The sequence below is a fragment of the Platalea leucorodia genome (assembly GCF_965183815.1).
Source record: "Platalea leucorodia genome assembly, chromosome: W".
Classification (NCBI taxonomy): Eukaryota; Metazoa; Chordata; class Aves; order Pelecaniformes; family Threskiornithidae; genus Platalea; species Platalea leucorodia.
Window position 1 is genome coordinate 5251253 of NC_138859.1, and position 24145 is coordinate 5275397.

General features: G+C 43.3%; 1 protein-coding gene across 5 annotated transcripts in view; it reads left to right on the forward strand.

Annotated features, from left to right (window-relative positions):
* Window positions 1-1165: 1165 nt before the first annotated feature.
* LOC309601576 (zinc finger protein 462-like) overlaps window positions 1166-24145 on the forward strand; it is a 111627-nt gene continuing 88647 nt past the window's right edge. For all 5 annotated transcript variants that reach the window (XM_082334664.1, XM_082334666.1, XM_082334665.1 and 2 more), the window contains exons 1-3: window positions 1166-1217; window positions 17907-18158; window positions 18656-24120. In XM_082334664.1, the coding sequence (XP_082190790.1) occupies window positions 17939-18158; window positions 18656-24120 (5685 nt within the window). In that variant the 5' untranslated portion in view covers window positions 1166-1217; window positions 17907-17938. The remainder of the gene's footprint in view (window positions 1218-17906; window positions 18159-18655; window positions 24121-24145) is intronic.

Here is a 24145-nt window from a genome sequence, read left to right on the forward strand (position 1 = left end):
ATGGCTGATAGAAAATTGGGAGTAGCCAGACGGCTCTCAGTCTAGTTAATTAGCTCTCAACTGCTGAATTGTTACTCTCCTCTCATACAGTTGTAAAAGCCAACAGTGCAAGAAAGGGTTTGAGTTCTTGGCCAGGAGTGCATTTCAAAAGTTAAATTAATGTAATTTGAAGTCAGTATGGACCAATTCCTTTTGGTCTATTGACCTTTTATCTTTGGTGGGAGAAGTAGAGTAGGGAGGCAGCGTGTTGCCTTTCAGGTCATATAGAGGTTAAGTTTCTTTGCCTATGATCAAACATAGGGTGTAAAACAGCACTGTCCAATAGTACAGTGACCTAAGGAGAGTAGGACTTTATCAGACCTTCAAGAAGTAAATGTAATGGAAAGCCAGTATGTGAATCTGCATATCTGACGCCTCTTGACTTGGGGATTGTTGGAATCATGTATTTAACCCCTCAAAAGTGGTAGCTACCTATGTAAGCTATTAGTTTCCTGGGCCTCATTCTGTTAGGTCAAGAAGAAGCTGTTGTTTCTCAAGAGCATGAGGGTTCTGCCATCAGAGTCACTGCTCTCACATAAGACACTTTGGATTTTCTTACTCTAAGGGCATAACCTTATTACTCAGTAGAGCTGCTGAAAGTGTGAGCCAATACATTTGAGTCTCCCAGCTGCATGAATAAACCTGAATTATTTTTAAATGATCAGATTACAGAGGTTATAATGTACTACAATGAATTTTCCATTTCACACCCTCTCTGCAAATTTTCTGCATCACTTCCACCCTGGAGGGGGGATACAAGATTTTCTATGTGCTATGCTTCTAAGGAATCATGTTAAAACTGCTGATGTCATAACCGGAAAAAATGTCATTCAAGACAAAGCTTTGAGTCAGAAGTTGCTTGGTGTAGGATGTTGGTCAAACATTGGAAGAGGTTGCCCAGAGAGAGGTTGTGGAGTCTCCATCTTTGGAGATATTCAAAATCTGACTGGACATGGCCCTGAGCAACCTGCTTTAGCTGACCCTGCTTCGAGTAGAGAGTTTGGACTAGATGATCTCCAGAGGTCACTTCCAACCTCAACCATTCTGTGATTCTATGACAGGTAGATTGACCAAACCTTGCATGTGGTGTTTTCTTGCAAATGAATATGAAATGCTGGTTGTCCTCCATGATTCTTCAGTGCTTCCAGAAGTTCACCAATATCACTTCAGTGGTTTATGTGAGTATAATTTACTTGCTGGTGTTCTGGTTGGATCTGTGTTTATTTTAAGAATTCATGTCTACTTAGGTTTGCTAATGTACTGTAAGATCAGATGAGCTGCTAAGATCTCAAGGGGGTGAACAATCTATTTTTAATGTGTTTGAAGGATAGATGATGTTACCATATAGTGAATTTTTTCTGTCTTGTGGCAGTGAAGTCCAGTCATATGATGAGGTAGTAACTTAGATGGGATGTTAACATTTTCTCAGAGTAGGGTGTGTTTTTTAAGATGGATGGAGGTAAAATGCCACGCTGTCTATTTCTATACTTGCTACCTCAACATGCAGCAGACTAATCCTCTTTACAGGTGAAATAAGCAGCCTGCTGATGGCAATGCCTGCTGATCTGTTGACATCCAAATTGGAGAGAAATTCATGTCCAAGTGATGTTTCTAATAATGATTAAATTAAAAAAGGATATATTTTTTTCTTGAAATTGCCTAAGGGATGCTAAGAGGTTGATTTATGACCTCTTTTCATGTCAGAACTTAGCTGTGTGGGTGTTGTGGTTTAGGTCAGGACAGACTAAATGCATGCATTAATTTCTACTCAACAATTGGATCTGTGTGAAGGAGTTTGGATATTTATTGCCTCTGTGAAAGAATGATTAAGAATGCAAAGAACACTTCAGAGCTACAGAAAAGTGGTTATCTCTACTTCCTCTTTCCTTGCTGACAGGAGCGGCAATTGTCAGTAGGTGGAAAGAGCAGGGTGCTGAGCATGTCGGTTATGGCCGTATGAGCTTGGTCCCGAGCGTCACTGGAGGGCCTCCACAGTCAGGCATCCCTGAAGGTAGAGATGTGCTGCTCCCCTTTAGGTTGAGGTAGATGAGTTTTATGAGGTGGACAGCATCTTCCAGATCATCTGATTTTTATTGGTTGGTGGGTCGCTCTGAGCTGTTGCTCGTTGATTGGTGTAACAAGTCATTGGGCAAATATTCTTGTATAAGTTTAATTTTCCTATTTCTGCCAATTATGCTTTTTTTTTTCTTTTTCATAACCTATTTAATTGTGCTTAATTACATCTCTAACAACTAGAGAGAAAGATACTGAAGGTCAAACTGTGAGCCTCTGACATTGGCTTAACTACTTCAGTGATGTCAGCTCAGTAGGCCAAAACAGCAGAGGAAACTGGATAGTAGTAGTGCTCTAATGCTTGTTTGAACATGTTTGAGATCCCAGTTCTGCAGAGATTGGGAGCTTTAGGATGAGGAAACCTTGTTTAACAAATGTGTGCTTGCAACAAACTGAACAGTGAATCCAGCACTGCTTTGGAGACGCTGCAGGGTAGTGGTAGCCATGAGGAACAGATTTTTATGATTTTTATTATGATTAGAGTTTATATGAATTGGCTTCCTATTTTCTTTGGAAGGCAGTGAAACTGCAACCTCTACAGGACTCTTCTTACATTTCTGGGATTTTGTTTTGTGGGCAAGTGCATATGCTTTATTAAATTCTTACTGCCACTGTTAGGATCCTAAACAAAGACTTTTTATTAGGTCAGATATCAGCTACCATTGTATACTCTTGTTACCATAGTACGTTTGGCAGATAATAAAGATAGGGGCCTGAAGCCCTTATCCTGCAAAAACTTATTTCTGTGAATAGTCCCTGTGATTTAATTTTAAGTTTTACTGCAATTAATCATGTGAGCAAACAGAGGATCAAGTTATTAGCTACGTGGATTGATTATCTTGAAGCTTTCAGTGAGACATTTGGAAATAATCTTATGTATGAGATGTCCTTGGTTTTTAACAACAACCACTTCATGTAAGTGAGGTGCTAGTTTGTGGTTGTGTGAGGGCATGGTTGTAGTTCATTTGTAAGAGACAATGGGTGCTAATGCACTAGATAATTCTTCCACTTCCAAATCTTTAACTCTCCAAATCTGGAGAAATAAGTGTTCAGTCATGTGGAAGTCCCAAGCTTCAGATGAAGTTTCATTGTAGAGCCTTTTGGATTTAGCATAGAGATAGTTTGCTCAATAGCTGTAATCATTTAAGAGCATTGCACTGCAGTTGTGAAACAAAGAATAGTATGAAATTCTACAAGTGATGCTGCATAGACTTTATAATTATGTAACTACTAAGAAACCATATAAACATGTTGTGGTTGCTTCTGCTTTCTTCTTAGCAGGAATGTCCTATTTAGAATGTCTTTTTTTTTTTTTTTTTTTCCTATTTGATTAAAGTTAAATTAAGCACCAGTTTTTATGAGCCAAATACTGTTACTGGAGTGTCTAAATCTGTAGAGGAAGAGTTCATAAATAAACTTCCCAGGTGTTCTGTGAACTCTTTAAGTCTTAAAAATCCAGTGATTGGTCTTTTGTCAACTTGGTGGGAGATGGTGGTGGCAGGTGGGGTTGCTTTTTCCCCCAAGTTCAGGGACATCTTCCTATACTTGAAGCTTGGGAAGCTCTAGTATACTAGAACTTACTCTGTGACAGGCATGCCAGAGCTGGACTTCCTAACTCCTGCAATTTGTTGCCTATTTGGCAGGATTTTAAAAGAATAATATTATAGTTCCCTTTGAATGAATCCTCATCTTAAATGCTATTCTGTGATAGCTCTGCAAAAGTATGACTGTCTTCATATGCTCCTAAGAGCTGAATGACTGGATTAAGCAACCCACAGGTGTTTTTTCCGTGTAACAATTTGGTGATGGGAAGAGGGAATGTATATAAACCATGTTTTGTCTATGAAGACTGTTCAGACCTGCAGTAACTTCATCCCTACACTTTCCTACTTCCTCCACTGACCCCATTCAGGAGATTTTTGGTTGAAGCTTTCTAAGTCTAGCACTTGTGCATATGATGCATTTGCAGTTGTTTTTGAAACTTGCAAAGAAATAGCACTGATGAGTTGTGTGGAATTTGAACACCATTTCCCAAGGTAGGACTTTTTCTTGGTTACATAGCTACAAGAACATGGAGTTAATCTATTTCAGCATTAGAAAGTATCAAGGGTATCATCAAGATATATAACTTTTTTTTAATGTATGGTTGCTCTGTTGTGTCTATATAATTTTCCTCGCAGGTTTCATTTTCTAGTAGTTGGTAACTTTGAGGGTTTTTTTTGTTTGGTGGTTTTGGTTTGTTTTTTGGTTTTGGCTTGGGTTTTTTTTTGTGTGGTGCTTTTTTTAATAGCAGTGTTGGACAATTTTTAGAGGGCACTGGGTTGAACTTTCATCAGAAGTGCTTCTTCATATGTAATGCTTCCAGAATTTGTCTGCACCTTTTCCCCCACACAGAGCCTAACACAAGTGTGGGCTCAACCTATGTCATTCAAATAAGTGGGTATCAACTGCACAGAATATAAATGGAATATTAGATGTGATACTTTAGAATATATAATTCTGCCTTTTTGTTTCTCACGTACTATCAACAGGTTATGAGTCTTTAGATTATGTTCAGTAATTCGAAGCTGTTTGAAAACCAACTTTTGTATTTTGTCTCTGTGAGATAGTAATTTCTGTTGTTTTACTGTATTTTAAATGGTTTATTTGTAGTACATGAGTGGAAACCTGAGTTGCATCATATTGTCTTGTTTCCCTTTGGTATTCCATAAACAATTCCCTCTTCCTGCCTCTCTCCTTCCTTCTGTCCCCTGTGGGCTCCCTTTCTCCCTCCCCCTCCCTCCCTCTTGCTCTCCTGCTCTGTCTGACTTTCCCCCTCTGCCCCCCCCCCTCCCCCATCCCTCCCTCTGTTTCTGTCAATCCAAATAAAGGCATGACTCTAACAAGGCAGTGGAGATTGAGAACTACTGCTTAGTCTGCTTTCCAAGTATTGATGAACCTCTGGTGGTGGTGAACAGCATTGACAGCAAAGACTTTATGTCCAGCAGCACTGTATCTTCTACTACATGTTTGGAGTTACAGTAAAATAAGGGACTTTCTCAGGCCAAAGCTTAAGAAGGCTTTTTCTTGACATTTTATATAGTGCCTCCCCTTAGACTTCACTATATTGCTTCTTCATAAATATATATGAAAACAAAATCCTGGTCAAGTTTAGGGTTTTCCTGCCTTTGGACCCTTTTATTTTTCTTGAATTTATCTAAATACCTTGATGTATTTTGGGGGCATTTTTTTTCCTTCGTTTGAGAAGTTCCCATTGTCAAGTAAGCATATTCATGTGAGCTTTCCAAAAAGTCCTTCTTCCTGGGACTCATTCTTTCAGCCTCTCTTCTTAGGCCTGGAAGGCTGAAAATCTCTTCCTGTATTTACCTTGCTTTAAGACTAAGTGCTCTCTGGGGAACTGTGTTGGATTCTTTACTTTTTCTGCCTTAAAAATATCAAGGTTTTGGGGTTAGTCTCCAGATTACACATTTCCTAAGGTTAAGGAAACTTAATCCAAGGCCTTTCTCTGAAGTTCACTGTCCTATGATTTTCCATAATGATGTGCCTTTCTCCTTCAGAGAATTTAAATAAAACATATGAGGGCCAGGTTTGAAGTTGGTGATGGCCTGAGGTGGCTAAGATCATTAATGATTCATTTGTAAATTACAAGAAGCTATTTGTTTAGTTCATAGGGTTAAGTAGAAAGTAAGAACAATATATTCTGAATTGGAGGGTGAGGGTACTTCTCTCTTGATAAACTAGTCTTGATCTTAACCTTCCTTGTGACAAGAAAGGTAATTTTCCTCATATGTATTATTTATACATATTGCCAGGAATAAAGTTTTTGGGAAACTGCCATTAATTTTCTCTTTCCCAACTTTTACCCATATTTTGAGGATGAAACCAATGTAGTCTCGCTATTCTCAAAGTGAAAGTAAGCCTAAGGCAGTAGAAAGCCATTTCTTAATTTTAAATTTATTTTTTCTTACTACTTTGGTTCAAATGCTTGAAATTCTGAAGTATTTATAACGGCAGGAAAAATAAGATGTTATACAATGAATTTGTAAAAAGGGGAAAATAGCCACAATATATTTCTAATGTCTACATGTAGGGACTGTAGCTTTTTTTAAGCTACACAATTGGTTATAATTTTTGTCACCCTAGTTATGGGCCTCATTTACATGATGAAAGTCTTAGTTGTCTTCCCCCCCCCCCCCCCCCCCCCCTTCTTTGTGATCCATTTCCTGTTTGGTATTTCTCAGGAGGAAGAAAAAGAAAATGGATCTTGGTGATTAACCCTCAAAGAGCTTATTTAAGGCAAGAAGTAATGAACTGGGATGGAAGAACACCATTAGAAGCTTTAACATCTTGCCACTTTTGATATAACTCAGCTTTAATAATAGATCTCTCCTTAATTTGGATGCTGGAATAGGGGAAAGAGCAGCATCCACAAGTTTAGTATGTGTCATGGTTTAACCCCAGCTGGCAACTAAGCACCACCCAGCCGCTTGCTCACTCCCCCCCGGTGGGATGGGGGAGAGAATCGGAAGGGTAAAAGTGAGAAAACTCGTGGGTTGAGATACAGACAGTTTAATAGGGAAAGCAAAAGCTGCACGCACAAGCAAAGCAAAGCAAGGAATTCATTCACTCCTTCCCATGGGCAGGCAGGTGCTCAGCCATCCCCAGGAAAGCAGGGCTCCATCACGCGTAACGGTTACTTGGGAAGACAAACGCCATCACGCCGAACGTCCCCCAGCTTACATACTGAGCATGACGCCATACGGTATGGCATAGCCCTTTGGCCAGGCTGGGCCAGCTGTCCTGGCTGTGCCCCCTCCCAGCTTCTTGTGCACCGGGCAGAGCATGGGAAGCTGAAAAGTCCTTGACCAGTGTAAACTCTGCTCAGCAAGAACCAAAACATCAGTGTGTTATCAACATTATTCTCATCCTAAATCCCAAACACAGCACTATGCCAGCTACTAAGAAGAAAATTAACTCTATCCCAGCTGAAACCAGGACAGTATGCTAACTATTTGAGAGATGAGATGCACGGTTAACAGAGGATTTGTTTGTTTCCTGTATTAAAAAAAAAAAATGCTTCTTTTATAGACAAGACTTTTTCTTTAAGTGGATGCTCCATTTAGTTTCTGCTAGATACGAATATGTGTATTGCATAAATGATGATGGTTGAGCCAATATACTTACCTTATTTTAAATATTTTATATCTAGGCTTGTTAAAAATTACAGAAAATAGTGTTTCTTGAAAGGAGCAAGTGGGTGGAGACAGAAGTTGAGGTGGGGGAGAAAGAAGCAAGGTTCTTACTTCTTCCCAATGTATTGTATTTCAGTGTGTATATATATGAAATTAAAATTTGGTACAAAGTGTTTTGGACAACATGTAAATGTTTGTGTCAAAGTGCTATTCCTTCCATTCAGGGATGTCATTGTTCAGCAAAGCTGTGACCAGCAGATTTCTATCACTGTCCCAAATGGACAAAGGCCTTGCACTTGCACAGAGGGAGAGGATCTTTTGGGAGTGAGGAGTTTTTTTTGCAATCCTAGTGATAATCACTGGTGTGAGATAACTGTTAAAGGCAATTTGTCAAATACTGCAGAAGTGTATATTCTCATACCTGGGGCAAAGATGCTGGCTGCTGTTTGACCAGTGAGTCAGTGGGCAAATAACAGAATAATAGAATGATTTGGGTTGGAAGGGACCTTTAAAGATCATCTAGTCCAACCACCTTGCCATGGGCAGGGACATTTTTCACTAGACCAGGTTGCTCAAAGCCCCATCCAACCTTACTTTGAACACTTCTAAGGGTGGGACATCCACAGCTTCTCTGGACAACATGTTCCAGTGTTCCACCACCCCACACCACTTCCAATCTTCCCCAAAATTTTGCTGTTAGTACTATTTGGAAATGACATTGATTAGGGAATGCAAGTTTTATTTAAGTAACTGAAATGCACAGATAGCATGACCTTAGCACATCTCAGTGCACAAATGTGCAAATCTTTGTCTCCTTTATTTGCTGTGTCTTGACACAGAATCACAGAATGGTTGAGGGTGGAAGGGACCTCTGGAGGTCATCTGGTCCAAACCCCCTGCTCAAGTGGAGCCACCTAGAGCCAGTTGTCCAGGACTGTGTCCAAATGGCTTTTGAATATCTCCAAGGAGGAAAACTCGACAATCTCTCTGGGCAACTCCTTCCAGTGCTTAGTCACCCTCATAGTTAAAAAAGAGTTTCTTTAAGTTCAGATGCAACCTCCTGTGTTTCCATTTGTGCCCATTGTCTCTGGTCCTGTCACTGGGCACCACTGAAAAGAGCCTGGCTCCCCCTTCTTTGTACCCCCCCCCTTCAGGTATTTATATACATTGAAGAGATCCTCCCTGAGCCTTTTCTTCTCTAGGCTGAACAGTCCCAGCTCTCTCAGCGTTTCCTCATAGGAGAGATGCTCCAATCCCTTAATCATCTTTGTGGCCCTTCACTGGACTGTCTCCAGTAGTTCCATCTCTTTCTTGTACTGGGGAGCCCAGAACTGGACACAGTACTTCATGTGTGGCCTCACCAGTGCTGAGTAGAGGGGAAGGATCACCTCCCTTGACCTGCTGGCAACACTTCTCCTGATGCAGCCCAGGATATCATTAGCCCTCTTTGCAGCAAGGGCACATTGCTGGCTCACGTGCAACTTGGTGTCCACTAGGACCCTCGGGTCCCTTTCTGCCAAGCTGCTTTCCAGCTGGGTGGCCCCCAGCATGTACTGGTGCCTGGGGTTGATCTTCCCCAGGTGCAAGACTTGGCACTTCCCCTTGTTGAACTGTATGAGGTTCCTCTCAGCCCATTTGTCCAGCCTGTTGAGGTCCCTCTGGATGGCAGCACAACCCTCTGTCATATCAGCCACTTCTCACAGTTTTGTATCATCAGCAAACTTGCTGAGGGTACATTCTGCCCCATCATCCAGATCATTAATGAAGATGTTAAACAGGACTGGACCCAGTATTGACCCCTGGGGTACACTGCTAGTGACTGGCCTCCAACTAGACTTTGTGCCATTGATCACCACCCTCTGGGCCTGGCCGTTCAGACAGTTTTCAATCCCCCTCACTGTCTGCTCATCCAGCCCATACTTCATCATCTTCTTTATGAGGATCTTATGGAAGACAGTGTCAAAGGCCTTCCTGAAGTCCAGGTAGACAATATCCACTGCCGACTATGCCAGGGAAGAAGGAGGAAGGCGGGGACATTCATCTACCAGGCCAGTCCCTTCATCGTAGAAGGTTATCAAGTTGGTCAAGCATAACTTCCCTCTGGTGAATCCATGCTGGCTACTCCTGATCACCTTCTTGTTCTTAATGTGCCTGGAAATGGTTTCCAGGATTAGCTGCTCCATCACTTTCCCAGGGATCAAGGTGAGGCTGACCATCCTGTAGGTCCTTGGATCCTCCTTCTTACCCTTCTTGAAGACAGGAGTGACATTTGCTTTCCTGCAGTCTTCAGGCACTTCTCCCAATCACCATGATCGATCAAATACTATCGAGAGTGGCCTTGCAATGACATCAGCCAGCCCCCTCAGCACTCATGGGTGCATCCCATCAGGGCCCATGGACTTATGTATGTCCAGTTTGCTTAAGTATTCTCTGACCTGATCCTCTTCCAGGAAGCGTACATCTTTCTCCACATCTTCCCCCTGGTCTCTGGGACCTGGGATTTCCGAAGGTTGGTCTTGCTAGTAAAGCCTGAGGCAAAGGCGACATTCAGTACCTCAGCTTTTTCCATGTCCTGTGTCACCAGGTCCCCTGTCTCATTCAGTAAGGGGCCCACATTTTCCCTAGCCTTCCTTTTGTCACCTGTATTCTTAGAGAAGCCCTTCTTGTCTTTGACATCCCTGGCCAGATTCAATTAGATTTGAATTTTAGTTTTCCTAACTTTGTCCCTGGATGCTCGGACAGTGTTTCTATATTCCTCCGTGGTTACCCATTCTTGCTTCCACCCTCTGTATGCTTCCTTATTGTGTTTGAGTTTGGCCAGGAGCTCCTTGTTCATCTATGCAGGCCTCCTGGCATTTTTGCCTGACTTCCTACTCCTTGGGGTGGAGCTCTCTTGAGCTTGGAGGAGGTGATCCTTGAATATTAACCAGCTTTCTTGGACCCCTCTTCCCTCCAGGGACTTATCCCCCAGGACTCTACTCTTCTACTCAAGTAGAACCTTAAAGAGGCCTAAGTCTGCTCTCCTCAAATCCAGGTCTCATGGTCACTGCGGCCAATGCTGCCTTTGACCTTCACATCCCCAACAAGCCCCTCCTTGTTGGTATGAGGTCCAGCAGAGCGCCTCTCCGCATTGGCTCCTCTGTCACTTGGAGGAGGCAGTTATCATCAATGCACTCCAGGAACCTCCTGGATTGCTTATGTCCTGCTGTGTTGTTCCTCCAGCAGATATTGGGGTGGTTGAAGTCCCCCATGAGGACCAGGGCCTGTGAAAGTGAGGTTGCTTCTAGGTGTCTGTAGAAGGCCTCATCCGCTTGTTCTTCCTGGTCAGGTGACCTGTAGCAGACCACCACTATGTGCTAGCGAAGTCCTTCGATCTGCCATCTCAATGGAGGCAGGGGATGGTGATCCATGTGGCAGCAAATACACAAGGGTTATTGATATGTTAGAAACCACAGAAGCTCCTGAGAATGGTCACATAGGAATTAGGGCTTCTCCCCCAAAAAAGGTGGCAGGATCAGTAGCCCAACTGAAGTGCATCTACACCAATGCACGCAGCATGGGCAACAAACAGGAGTTGGAAGCCATTGTGCAGCAGGAAAACTATGACATAGTTGCCATCACGGAAACATGGTGGGATGACTCCCACAACTGGAGTGCTGCAATGGATGGCTATAAGCTCTTCAGAAGGCATGGGCAAGGAAGCAGAGGTGGTGGGGTAACCCTGTATGTTAGGGAGTGTTTTGACTGTCTGGAGCTTGATGATGGTGATGGTAGGGTTAAGTGTTTAAGTTATAGATCACCCAGCCAGGATGAAGAAGCAGATAAAATATTCTATAAGCAGCTGGGAGAAGTCTCACGATCGCTAGCCCTTGTTCTCGTGGGAGACTTCAACTTACCAGATGCCTGCTAGAAATGCAATACAGGAGAGAGGAAACAGTCTAGGAGGTTCCTGGAGTGTGTGGAAGATGATAACTTCCTGACACAGCTGGTGAGTGAGCCAAGTAGGGAAGGCACCCCGCTGGACCTGTTGTTTGCGAACAGAGAAGGCCTGGTGGGTGATGTGATGGTTGGAGGCTGTCTTGGGCATAGTTATCACGAAATGATAGGGTTTTTGATTCCTGGGGAAGTAAGGAGGGGGGTCAGCAGAACTGCTACCTTGGACTTCCAGAGGGCAGACTGGCCTGTTTAGGAGTCTGGTTGAGAGAGTCCCTTGGGAGGCAGTCCTGAAGGGCAAAGGAGTCCAGGAAGGCTGGACATTCTTCAAGAAGGAAATCTTAATGGTGCAGGAGCAGGCCGTCCCCATGTACCAAAAGACGAGCCATTGGGGGAGAAGACTGTCCTGGCTGAACAGAGAGCTTTGGCTGGAACTCGGGAATAAAAGGAGAGTTTATGACCTTTGGAAGAAGGGGCAGGCAACTCAGGAGGACTACAAGGATGTCGTGAGGGTATGCAGGGAGAAAATTAGAAGGGCCAAAGCCCAACTGGAACTTAATCTGGCTACTGCAGTAAAAGACAATAAAAAAAGTTTCTATAAATACATTAGCAAGCCGGTTGGTGGCCGGTCACAAGTGGCTCAGTACTGGGGCCAGTTCTGTTCAATATCTTTATCACTGACCTGGACGAGGGGATTGAGTGCACCCTCAGTAAGTTTGCAGATGACACCAAATTGGGCAGGAGTGTTGATCTGCTGGAGGGTAGGAAGGCTCTGCAGAGGGATCTGGACAGGCTGGATCGATGGGCCGAGGCCAACTGTACAAGGTTCAACAAGGCTCAGTGCCAGGTCCTGCACTTGGGTCACAACAACCCCATGCAACGCTACAGGCTTGGGGAGGAGTGGCAGGAGAGCTGCCTGGCAGAAAAGGACCTGGGGGTGTTGGTTGACAGCTGCCTGAATATGAGCCAGCAGTGTGCCCAGGTGGCCAAGAAGGCCAATGGCATCCTGGCTTGCATCAGGAATAGCGTGGCCAGCAGGACTAGGAAAGTGATGGTCCCTTTTTACTTGGCACTGGTGAGGCTGCACCTTGAATGCTGTGTTCAGTTTTGGGCCCTCACTACAAGAAAGACATGGAGGTGCTGGAGTGTTTCCAAAGAAGAGCAACGAAGCTGGGTAACTGTCTAGAGCACAAGTCTTATGAGGAGCGGCTGAGGGAGCTGGGGTTGTTTAGCCTGGAGAAGAGGAGGCTGAGGGGAGACCTTATCGCTCTCTACAACTACCTGAAAGGAGGCTGTAGCGAGGTGGGGGTCGGTCTCTTCTCCCAATTAACAAGTGATAGGATGAGAGGAAATGGCCTCAAGTTGCGCCAGGGGAGGTTTAGATTGGATATTAGGAAAAATGTCTTCACCAAAAGGGCAGTCAGGTGCTGGCACAGGCTGCCCAGGGAAGTGGTTGAGTCCCCATCCCTGGAGGTATTTAAAAGATGGGTAGATGTGGTGCTTAGGGACATGGTTTAGTGGTGGACTTGGCAGTGTTAGGTTTACGGTTGGACTCGATCTTCAAGGTCTTTTCCAACCTAAATGATCATATGATTCTATAATGTCACCCTTACCTGTCTTTTCTTTAGTCCTAACCCATAAACTCTGAGTTGGCTTCTCATCCATCCCCAGGCAGAGCTCCATGCACTTCAGCTGCTCTCTCGCATAAAGAGGAACTCTCCCTCCTCATTTTCCCAGCCTGTCCTTCCTAAAGAGCCTCCATTACAACACTCCAGTCATGGGAACCATCCCACCACGTCTCCATAATCCCAACAAGATCATAGCCCTGTAACTACACACAAATCTCTAACTCATCATGTTTATTCCCCATACTGCATGCATTAGTGTACAGGCACTTCAGAGAGGCATGTTGACTTCCTAGAAAAGGTTTGGGGGACTTCTCTTTAATGATGCCTTGTAGGCAGTTCCTTGCTTGCATGCAATTGCTGGAGGTAATCCTGTTTAAGCCTCATTTTGTTGATTTTGTGTTCCATTCCTGTCACATCACCCTAGGCCCTTTGCTTGTGGACCTTGTCCGTCACTCCCTCACAGGGCTGCTGGTTACTCTCTCCTTCTCCCGTCATTCTTAGTTTAAAGCCCTCCTTCTAAGGTCAGCCTTTTTCTTGACAAAAATAGCTTTGCCCTGCTTAGTGAGGTAGATCCCATCTGTCTCAAGCAGGCATTGATCTGCAAACAGGGTTCCATGGACATAGAACCCAAAACCCTGTTGCCAACACCAGTTCTGCAGCCAGTTTTTGACATGCATTATCAGGGCCCCCCATGCCCTTAACTACTGTCCCCAGAGCTCTGTAGTCACTTCTGATACTGATAGTGTAGCTCGAACTAAGTTTCTGTGTTTGTTTCTCCTTTGAGCAGTATCTGAATGTTACAGAAAAATGTGCAAATATTAAAATAGAATTCCTTACAAAATGCTTCATCCTGACTTCAACGTGGTGCTTGGTAAAAATATGAAATTGAAGGCTATTCAGATGTATCTAATATTTGTTGCTCTTAGCTGCTGTAAGATTAACCTCTTCTATGATTCTGCGCTGCTTTTGTGAGAGATTGTTGTGACATTAAAGCTAGAACTCATTAGAAAGGTTCTTTTTTTATAATCAGTAGCTATTACTGATCTCTCAAGTCTTTATTTTACTTTGTAGCAGAAGGGTTAGAGATTTTTCTGAAGTTATCCTCGAGGTTGCTGGCTGTTGTCTCGACAGTGTCAGAATATTAAAGAATGTTAACAGTATACACTAGCGATGGTTGGTCTTTACCTCTTATTGTACCAGGCTGAAGCAGTTATGTTTATCCTTTTAAAAACCTCAATTCCTTTTTTTCCCTTCCCCCTTCTGGTTCTTATTTTGTAAAGTGGCTTAAAGTTTCCCTAAAGACACACAGAAAGGTTTTTGTGTTGTTTCTAAAGGGGCCGAAATTTAAAAAGAGGAGAGATTCCCCCCCTCTTCTACATAATAGAGCTTTCAGGGAACCTCTTTTAAAGGCGTGGTTGCAGCCTTTGTGTTGAAAGGTGTATCTGCTGCCGGGGTTTGCTGATGCAGACAGGCTGGCTGGTGATTAACAAAGGTCATTAGACTTTGGAATCTGGCAGGGGGAGTGGGGTGTCTTCTGTGCGAAGAAAGACGACTCCTAAAGGGAGGAGGACAGGGCAGTCTGGAGAGTGTCCTTCTTTCTGCTTCCCCATCCTCCTGCTGGGAGGTTACTGTGTTTTGATTAAGTCCGTAGAACTGTGTAAGACTGTGTTGCTGGAATTAATAAACACATTTATCATTCATGAGTTAACTTTTGGAGATCTTTGCAAATGATTGTTCAGGAAGAAAAGGTGCTGTTTTGACAGCACATGAAAACAGATACTATTTGGGGGGGGGAAGGTAAATCATACAAAAGAGGAAGAGTCCTGTTCTTAGATGATGGTGTTTTTATTTTGTTTTGGCTTGGTTTTTTGTATCATCCAAGGGGAAAAAAAAATGTATAGAGATAAGTGAGGCCATGTTGTGCACAGGCAAGAAGCTATGAGCCACTGAGTGCAGTTGTCTGAGCTAAAATGGCTGCTCCCAAAGCTCAGAGGAGTGGGGCAGCTTAGGGAGTCTTAAAGCTTCATTGGTACGGGGGCTCACACCTCTTGAAAGTGAGATAAACACATTCAGCAGAGCTGTGGCTTGTTTTGTCACCGAAGTCGGGAATAAACCTCTTAACACCAACGTAGCATTAAGAAGCAGGCATTCTCTTTATCGCAGCGCTGGATGCACGGGGGATAGTTCCACCTAACATGCATGCCTTATGTTACATCAGTCAAAGCTTATATCCCCGTTACATACATATGCATTGGATTTCCCGGAATTACTATACATATTCATTCTATTTCCTGGAACTAATTATCATATTTGCATAGTCTTTACACATGCGGCCTGAGTCTCCGAGGGCTTCCATGGGGGGGTCTTCGATGGTCCCTGGTGGTTCCTAGTGGTTATTGAAGAGGTGTCTCGGTGTTCTTTTCATGAACTCTGAGTCTTTTCTTCCAGATGTGGTTTTGTCTTCTCAGGTTCTTTGTCTTGGTTTCAATGGGTTTATCTGCCCTCCCCCAGGATATGCCAGTCACAGTTGGAAAGTCACAGTCCTTGGGTGGGTTCTTGTCTGAGGCCCCTGATAACAATCTGCATTCTTGTCTGAGGCTCCTGATAACAGTTTGGTTGAGATGAGAAGACTAAGCTTGGGGAACAGGTAGTGAAAAATGGATTATCTGCTTTTCTGTGAAGTGCTCTAAATGCAGGAGTCATTTGCTCCATGGAAAAAAAATGTTTTCAGGTCTAATGGACTGTGCTAAAGGACACATGGAGTGGGGGTTCACTCACTACTGTAATTTGGTTCCAGAACAGATAGTAACCTCTTCCACAGTGTTTGATCTGGTTCTTGCAAATAAAAGCTCGAGTATCTTAATCATTGCAGCTTTGCTAGCTGAAAAGAAGCTGGTGCACCGTTTCTGCTTTTTTTTGGTTGGTTTTTTTGTTGTTGTTGGAGGTGGTGGGGGACACATATTGCAGTGAGCACAGTAATGTAGATTAAACATGTGGAGTGTCCGTGTGCTCGCTGTCCAGAAATAGACTTGCCAGAAGTTTATTTTAGCAGGCTATAAGACAAAGCATTATTTTATGCAGTGTCCTCTCTTTGTGCCCTAGTGTTTTTGGGTTTTATATTGGGCGTAAATGGCTGGGTTTTGGTAGCAAGGGGCTGCAGTGTGGGAGGAGGCCATGAACAGCCAGTTCCAGCCAGTTCTGAAACAAATGGAAAGCACCCATTGTGAGCCAAACTTTCAAAGAATCAGAGGAGCATATGGTGCCTCTGCTCAAACATATTTAAGAAAGGGCAGTTGCCAATAGGGGTAGGAGGCACACTCTTGGAAGGAGGTGCTCCAGGAGTGGTGACACCCTCAAAAGGGATTGTGGCCCATGGTGGAACCCACACTGGAGCAGAGCAGTAAGAAGCAAGGAGCAGTGGAAGAAGATGAGTAAGAAATAAGGAGGGGCAGAAAGAAACCATTATGTGCTGACCCCAACCTCCTGTGCTGCCTGTTACCTCGCTGAAGGAATTGGAACTGATTGGGTGTAACGCGTGGCAAAAACAAGGGGAGTTGAGACTAAGGGGGTGGTGGATGATAAGTGTCTGGCTTATAGTTGACCCTGGGGAAGGGGGAGGAAAGGTGTTTCCCTAATTGTTTGTTTCACTGTTTTCTTTCTTTCTCGATATCCAAATCAGTAATTAAAAGTTCATGTTAGTTGACAATAAACTAAATGAAGTAAAATTCCCTGAGTCGAGACTGTTTTGCCTGCGGCAGGTTTTCATCTTGCTACAGAAGTAGTTTTACATTCTACAGTAAATACACGGAATTTTCACAGTAAAATGTTTTTGTCTGCTATTGCATCTTGGACCTCTGGAACTCCTAGGTTATCTTGGCCCAGTGCAATGTGTGGGAAACTTAATAAATGAGTTATTACTTTAAAATAATAGTTTGCTTTTGTGCCCAATTGCTGTACAGGGCCAGGAGGGTCTCAGCCTTTTGCATTTCTTGTATTTTGTGTGTCCTCTTGTTTATGGCAGTACATAAGCTAAAAGTCTAGTGATAAATTCCTCCCCAGTGTTCTGTGATGTGGGATTAATTGGTCACATACTGAACTCGATCTTACCAAATTTTGTTACTTTGTACATTACAATATACAGAGGTTTGGGATTAATCAATGAAGTCATGAAGTGTTTAGGGAAGATCACTGTTACTTATGTTTCCATTGTACTTTTGCAGTATTCCTATTCTTCTTACTGCCCATTGCTTCCTCAAACTCCTGTCCCACCAAAGATATGTCCCCAATGACAGACCATAATGGAACTCTGTAAGAGTTATAACAAAGAGTGGAGATGTTCTCGGTGTTTGGTGGAATTAATTCCAATGCACAGCATTCTATTCTGAATATACATATTTAGATCTCACTTTGCAATTATGCTTATGTTTTCCAGTGAAGTCAGGAATTCTAGGATTTTGAAAATAAAGACAAGTGTTTCCATTTTAAGGTTTTTTTTAATCACTGGTAATGAAACTGGCAGGACTTTCTCAGCTTCCAAGAAGGTTAAAGTGGGTCTTATAGAAGCAGAAACCACTGTCATCTGTTTGTAAGTTTCAGTGCATAAATGTTTGGGAGTAATGTGGTGGTTCTTCTAGCATATAGCCGCTAGTCTCTGAATGAGACAAACTTCCTAACAACAGCTCTTTCCTGAGTAATGGAAAAGCCTAGAGGACAAAGTCCATTGAAACAGTAGTCATTTGTCAGAAGGTTGACTGTAGCATTGATAACAGCAACCTGCAAGTTACCTAGATAGGGCTTTCTTTGAATCAAAATTGCCTTGATACCTCTTAAATGTTGAGTTTTAGGCTGCAGTAATTATGGAATTTCTGGAAATCATTAAGTCATGTGATAGGAAGCCTGGTGTTAATATATTTTCAGAATTCACTGAATGACATTTCTGCAAAAACAAAACAAAAAACCTCCCAAAACCAACCAAACAGAGAAAAACAAAACAAAACAAACCCCTGCCTCTTTCCTTCTCCTTTCCTTGTTTTTCTTGCAGAATTTTCTAATGCAAAAGATCATTCCTGAACCATGGAGGTGCTGCAGTGTGATGGCTGTGATTTCCGAGCTCCATCCTATGAAGACCTAAAAACTCACATTCAGGATGTTCATACTGCTTTTCTGCAGCCAACAGATGTCTCTGAGGAAAACCCTAGCCAGCCAAGGTCTGGCTCCATGAATGCTAGCAACCAGACTGAGACTGAATTTTCTTCTGTAAAGGATGAATTTACAGTTGCAGATGAAATAACAGGTAAACCTCAACCCTAAGCCCCTATCTCATATGTGACTTATTTCAGTGCATTTTAATTGATATGTTTCAGTGTGATTTTTAAAAACTGTTATCTTTATCACTATGGTAGTGAAGTGAATCGTGTTTAGTTACAGCCATATTGTTTCTGTAAATGCAAATGTGTGGATTTGTCATCTTGCTATTTTTCACGTGCTTCTTCATATTGCTTCTTTTCCTTGCTTTACACCACCATGAGTTCTAGAAGAGTTTTGAAATTTATTAGTGTACCTTTTTATTTCAAGAAGCTTATTTTGGAAATTGTCTATCCCAAATTATGTACCATCTGTTAGTTTTCTGACCATTCTCGTATGCACAGGTCTAATCATAAATAAGTGAGGGAATCCTGGTGTGATTAATGTGTTCGGGATGTGTGTGTATTCATATGCATACAGGGTAGATGGGGGGGAAACTGTCTAATTGTACTTATTTACATATTTACTTTTTCATTCTTATTTTAGGGCAAAATACAACAACTCAGATGGGGACTGGAAATTATTATAGCCAGAGCCAAAGTTTTTATGGTCAACATATGGCTCCAAATCCTAAACCAACCAACAAGTTTTTCCAGTGCAAATTCTGTGTGCGTTACTTTCGATCTAAAAACCTCCTCATAGAGCACACTCGCAAGGTTCATGGAGCACAAGTTGGGGGGAGCTCAGTAGGGTCACACACTGCTGGATCCTTAAATTACAACATCATGATGCACGAGGGGTTTGGTAAAGTTTTCTCTTGCCAGTTCTGCACCTACAAATCACCGAGGCGCGCAAGGATTATTAAGCACCAGAAAATGTATCACAAAAACAATCTGAAGGAGAGTTTAACTCTTACTGCTACCTCTGCTGTATCTGAATTGACATCTGCCTCTGCGCCAGTGCAGGAACCCTGCAAGGAATTGCCTGCAGAGGTGGTAGAACGGAGCATTTTGGAGTCCATGGTCAAGCCTCTAACAAAGTCCAGAGGCAACTTTTGCTGTGAATGGTGCAGTTACCAGACACCTCGAAGGGAGCGCTGGTGTGACCATATGATGAAGAAGCACCGCAGCATGGTAAAAATACTGTCAAGTTTGAGGCAGGAACAAGACAGAACCAGTGGGCCTGATGTGCAGAGTAAGAGTGCCCAGAATGCCTCCCAAAACTCTAATTGTATCTCTATGAATATGACAGAACGTGATATGTTGAATGCTGATGTCTCAAACTTCAGAAGCTCTACAGGCAATTCCCTTATCAGGCCCAACTCTTCTATATCCTCTAAGTTTTCTTCTGTGTCTTATCCTCAAATGAAGTCTAAATTACCTCACAACTCGAGCATAGTTAATTTGTCTGACAGATCCCGCTATGGAGTTGCTGACATGACAAATTCTTCTGCTGACTTGGAAACAAACAGTATGCTAAATGACTCCAGCTCAGACGAAGAGCTAAATGAAGTGGACAACGAGAATGGCTTGAACTCAGTGGACCACCAGACTTCAGGAATATCTGCAGAGCAACTGATGGGATCTGATGGCAACAAGCTGTTGGAAACGAAAGGAATTCCCTTTAGAAGATACATGAACAGGTTCCAATGTCCTTTTTGCCCTTTCCTCACAATGCACCGCCGAAGCATCTCCCGTCACATTGAGAATATCCACCTGTCTGGGAAGACAGCTGTATACAAATGCGATGAATGCCCTTTCACCTGTAAGAGTTCGTTAAAGTTTGGAGTTCATAGGCAATGTCATGCAGGTACAACATCAGACTGGGACACTGTGAATTCTCAGAGTGAAAACATTGTCTCCTCTTTGAATGACAACACGGTTTCTTATGAAAGTGGAAATATAAACGGAAGGAAGTCAGCTGGGATGACGGAAACAGTGCAGCAGCAACAGCAGCAGTTGCCTCAACCCCATTCACAGCATCCTTATAAGTGCACAATGTGTAACTATTCTACCACTACTTTGAAAGGCCTCAGAGTTCATCAGCAGCACAAGCACTCATTTTGTGACAACTTACCAAAATATGACGGACTGCCATCCAGCATGCCACAAGAGAGCGAGGCAGATACTCTCACCTCTGTCAGCACAGTGAAGAAAAGCCAGACCTCAATTCTTGGTCTCTCGTCTAAAAATAACTTTGTTGCTAAGGTCACTCGGAAGGTGTCAAATGACTGCCCTTTGGATCTCTCACCAGTGAAGAAAAGAACTAGAATTGATGAAATAGCAAGCAACCTGCAGAGCAAAATAAACCAAAACAAACAGCAAGAAGATGCTGTGATTAATGTAGAGGATGATGAGGAAGAGGAGGAAGACAATGAGGTGGAGATAGAAGTGGAATTAGACAGAGAAGAAGAACAAACGGAACCAATGGTGGAGGTTTCTAGTTCTTATGCACTCCAGCAAATGTGGGGGAGAGAGACTAATGATTCCCAGAAGGATGCAAACTTCAGAAACATGCATCATGATTATAATTCCACCAATGGAGCAGAGATCGAGCTTACTTTATCTGAAGATGAGGAAGATTATTTTTCTTCCATTAACATGAAAGACCAACAGAGCCCTAATGCCTCTGTTCTGGGAAGCCAGCCAAATATGTATGGCTCTGATCAGAACAACGAAAATGTGGAGATTAACGACTCTGGCAGGCTTTACTATTGTAAACACTGTGATTTTAGCAACAAATCTGCCAGGAGTGTTAGCACCCACTACCAACGGATGCACCCCTACATAAAATTCAGCTTTAGGTATATCTTGGATCCCAATGATCACAGTGCAGTATACAGATGCCTTGAGTGTTATATTGACTATACGAACTTTGAAGACCTGCAGCAACACTATGGAGAGCATCACCCTGAAGCTATGAATGTATTGAACTTTGATCACTCTGATCTGATCTACCGCTGTCGCTTCTGTTCTTACACTAGCCCAAATGTTAGAAGCCTGATGCCGCATTACCAAAGAATGCATCCAACAGTGAAAATTAACAATGCAATGATATTTTCAAGCTATGTTGTTGAGCAGCAAGAGGGGCTAAACACAGAGTCTCAGACACTGAGAGAGATCTTGAATTCTGCTCCAAAAACTATGGCAACCCCCACCCCTGTGGCTCATGGGACTACTGTGCCAGCAAGTTTTAACAAAAGTGCCACAAAGAGTTTTAGTCCTGAATGTGAAAATCAGAAGGCGCCTTTGGTCAATTCTGTGGTTGTTTATGACTGTGATGTGTGCTCATTTGCAAGCCCTAACATGCATTCAGTTCTGGTGCATTACCAGAAAAAACACCCTGAAGAAAAAGCATCATATTTCAGAATTCAGAAGACCATGCATATAGCTTCTGTTGACAGGGGCTCTGCCTTGGCTCAAATGTCTTTTGAGATGGGGGTGTCTGTCTCCTCAAAACTGTCCAACTTGGCTTCTCAACCTCTACCTCCCCCACCACTGCCCCCAGACCTTGCTCCTGAACTCTACTATTGCAAACACTGTTCATACAACAACCGTTCAGTTGTGGGAGTGCTTGTCCACTACCAGAAAAGGCATCCGGAAATAAAGGTCACTGCCAAGTACATCAGGCAGGCACCCCCTACTGCAGCAATGATGAAGGCTGGTGAGCTGCCACCTGGGATTCAGAAACTGCCAGTGTCAGTGCAGCAGTTGAGCCGGGGCAGTTCTGAGAGCTCTGTGAATCCCCTTGAGAATGAAATGTTCTTTTGCCAGCACTGCGATTATGGAAACCGGACCGTGAAAGGTGTGCTCATTCATTATCAAAAGAAGCATCGTGATTTCAAAGCCAACGCAGATGTGATTAGGCAGCATACAGCCACCATTAGAAGCCTTTGTGATCATAACCAGAAGAAATCATCTGGCAGCATGCCTGCTCACACCTCCAGCACTGAACAGGACAAGACAAAGCTGAGAGCCCTCAAATGCAGGCAGTGTAGCTACACATCACCTTACTTCTATGCGTTGAGGAAGCATATTAAGAAAGACCACCCGAATCTGAAGGCCACGGTCACATCCATTCTGAGATGGGCATTTTTGGATGGCTTGATAGAAGCTGGTTATCACTGTGAATGGTGCATTTATTCACATACGGAACCAAGTGGTTTGCTTGTGCATTACCAAAGGAGACATCCTGAACATTATGTTGACTATACATATATGGCAACTAAACTCTGGGCAGGTCCAGATTCTTCCCCTCCTACCCTAGTGATGTCAACAGAGGCAAAGACCTATAAATGCAGAGACTGCATTTTTGAAGCATCTTCCATTTGGGATATTACTAATCACTACCAGGCTTTTCACCCTTGGGCTATGAATGGGGATGAATCTGTATTGTTAGATATCATTAAGGAGAAAGATGCTGCTGAGAAAATTGGCACACAGCTTGATGAAGTTAGGGTCAGGATTAATTCTGAAAACCAGGTAACATCACAGATGGACCAGGATGTGGAGGACCCCAGCCTTTCCCAGGAAAAAACTATTCAGCTGGCTTCTGCAAACCCTGCTATCTCCTCCACTCCATATCAGTGTACAGTTTGCCAGTCTGAGTACAATAACTTGCATGGCCTCCTAACACATTACGGCAAAAAGCATCCTGGCATGAAGGTGAAAGCTGCTGACTTTGCACAGGACATAGACATAAACCCAGGGGCTGTGTACAAGTGCAGACATTGCCCATACATTAATACACGCATTCATGGTGTCCTCACACATTACCAGAAACGGCACCCATCAGTAAAGGTCACTGCTGAAGACTTTGTGCATGATGTGGAACAGTCGAATGACATTGCCCAAAATGACATAGAAGAGACCAGTAGGATTTTCAAACAAGGCTATGGTGCATACCGGTGCAAACTATGCCCTTACACCCATGGCACACTGGAGAAGCTCAAAATTCACTATGAGAAATACCATAATCAGCCTGAATTTGATGTTTTTGCTCAGTCACCTCCAAAGGTGTCTGCCTCAGTGGAGCCAGACACGGTAACTGAAATCAGGGCCTCCCCAGAAATTGCTGCTGATGGTGTTGGAGAAGTCTCTATCTCAGCACCTCCTTTCTCCAGTTCTCACTTAGTGTCTCACACAGTGTTCCGGTGTCAGCTCTGCAAATACTTCTGTTCTACCCGGAAGGGGATAGCCAGGCATTACCGCATCAAACATAATAACGTTCGGGCACAACCAGAAGGCAAGAACAACCTCTTCAAGTGTGCTTTGTGTTCCTACACCAACCCTATCCGCAAAGGGCTTGCAGCGCACTACCAGAAAAGGCATGACATTGATGCTTACTACACTCATTGTTTAGCAGCCTCCAGGACAGTAAGCGACAAACCCAATAAAGTGATCATTCCATCTCCTCCCAAAGATGACACTCCTCAGTTAAGTGAGGAGCTGAGGAGGGCTGTGGAAAAGAAGAAATGCTCGCTTTGTTCCTTTCAATCTTTTAGCAAAAAAGGTATTGTGTCCCACTACATGAAGCGTCACCCTGGTGTTTTCCCTAAGAAGCAACATGCAAGCAAGCTGGGGGGCTACTTCACTGCTGTGTATGCTGATGAACATGAAAAGTCAACTCCAGCTGAGGAAAGGAATGACTTTGAAAAGCCTGAGGTGGAGAGCAAGGCTCAGGAAACTGAGTGGCTTCCCTTCAGATGCATAAAATGTTTCAAGCTATCCTTCAGCACAGCAGAGCTGCTGTGCATGCATTACACTGACCACCACAGCAAGGATTTGAAGAGAGACTTTACCATACTGGGAAGTGGCACCCGCTCTCATAATGCTGTCTACCAGTGCAAGCACTGTGATACTAAATTGCATAGCACGACAGAGCTGACCTCACACTTGAATAGTCACAATGAAGAATTCCAGAAGCGTGCCAAACGTCAGGAGAGGAGGAAACAGCTTTTGAGCAAGCAGAAATATGCAGATGGTGCTTTTACAGATTTCAAACAAGAGAGGGTAAGGATCTGTGTGTCTGGTCTCC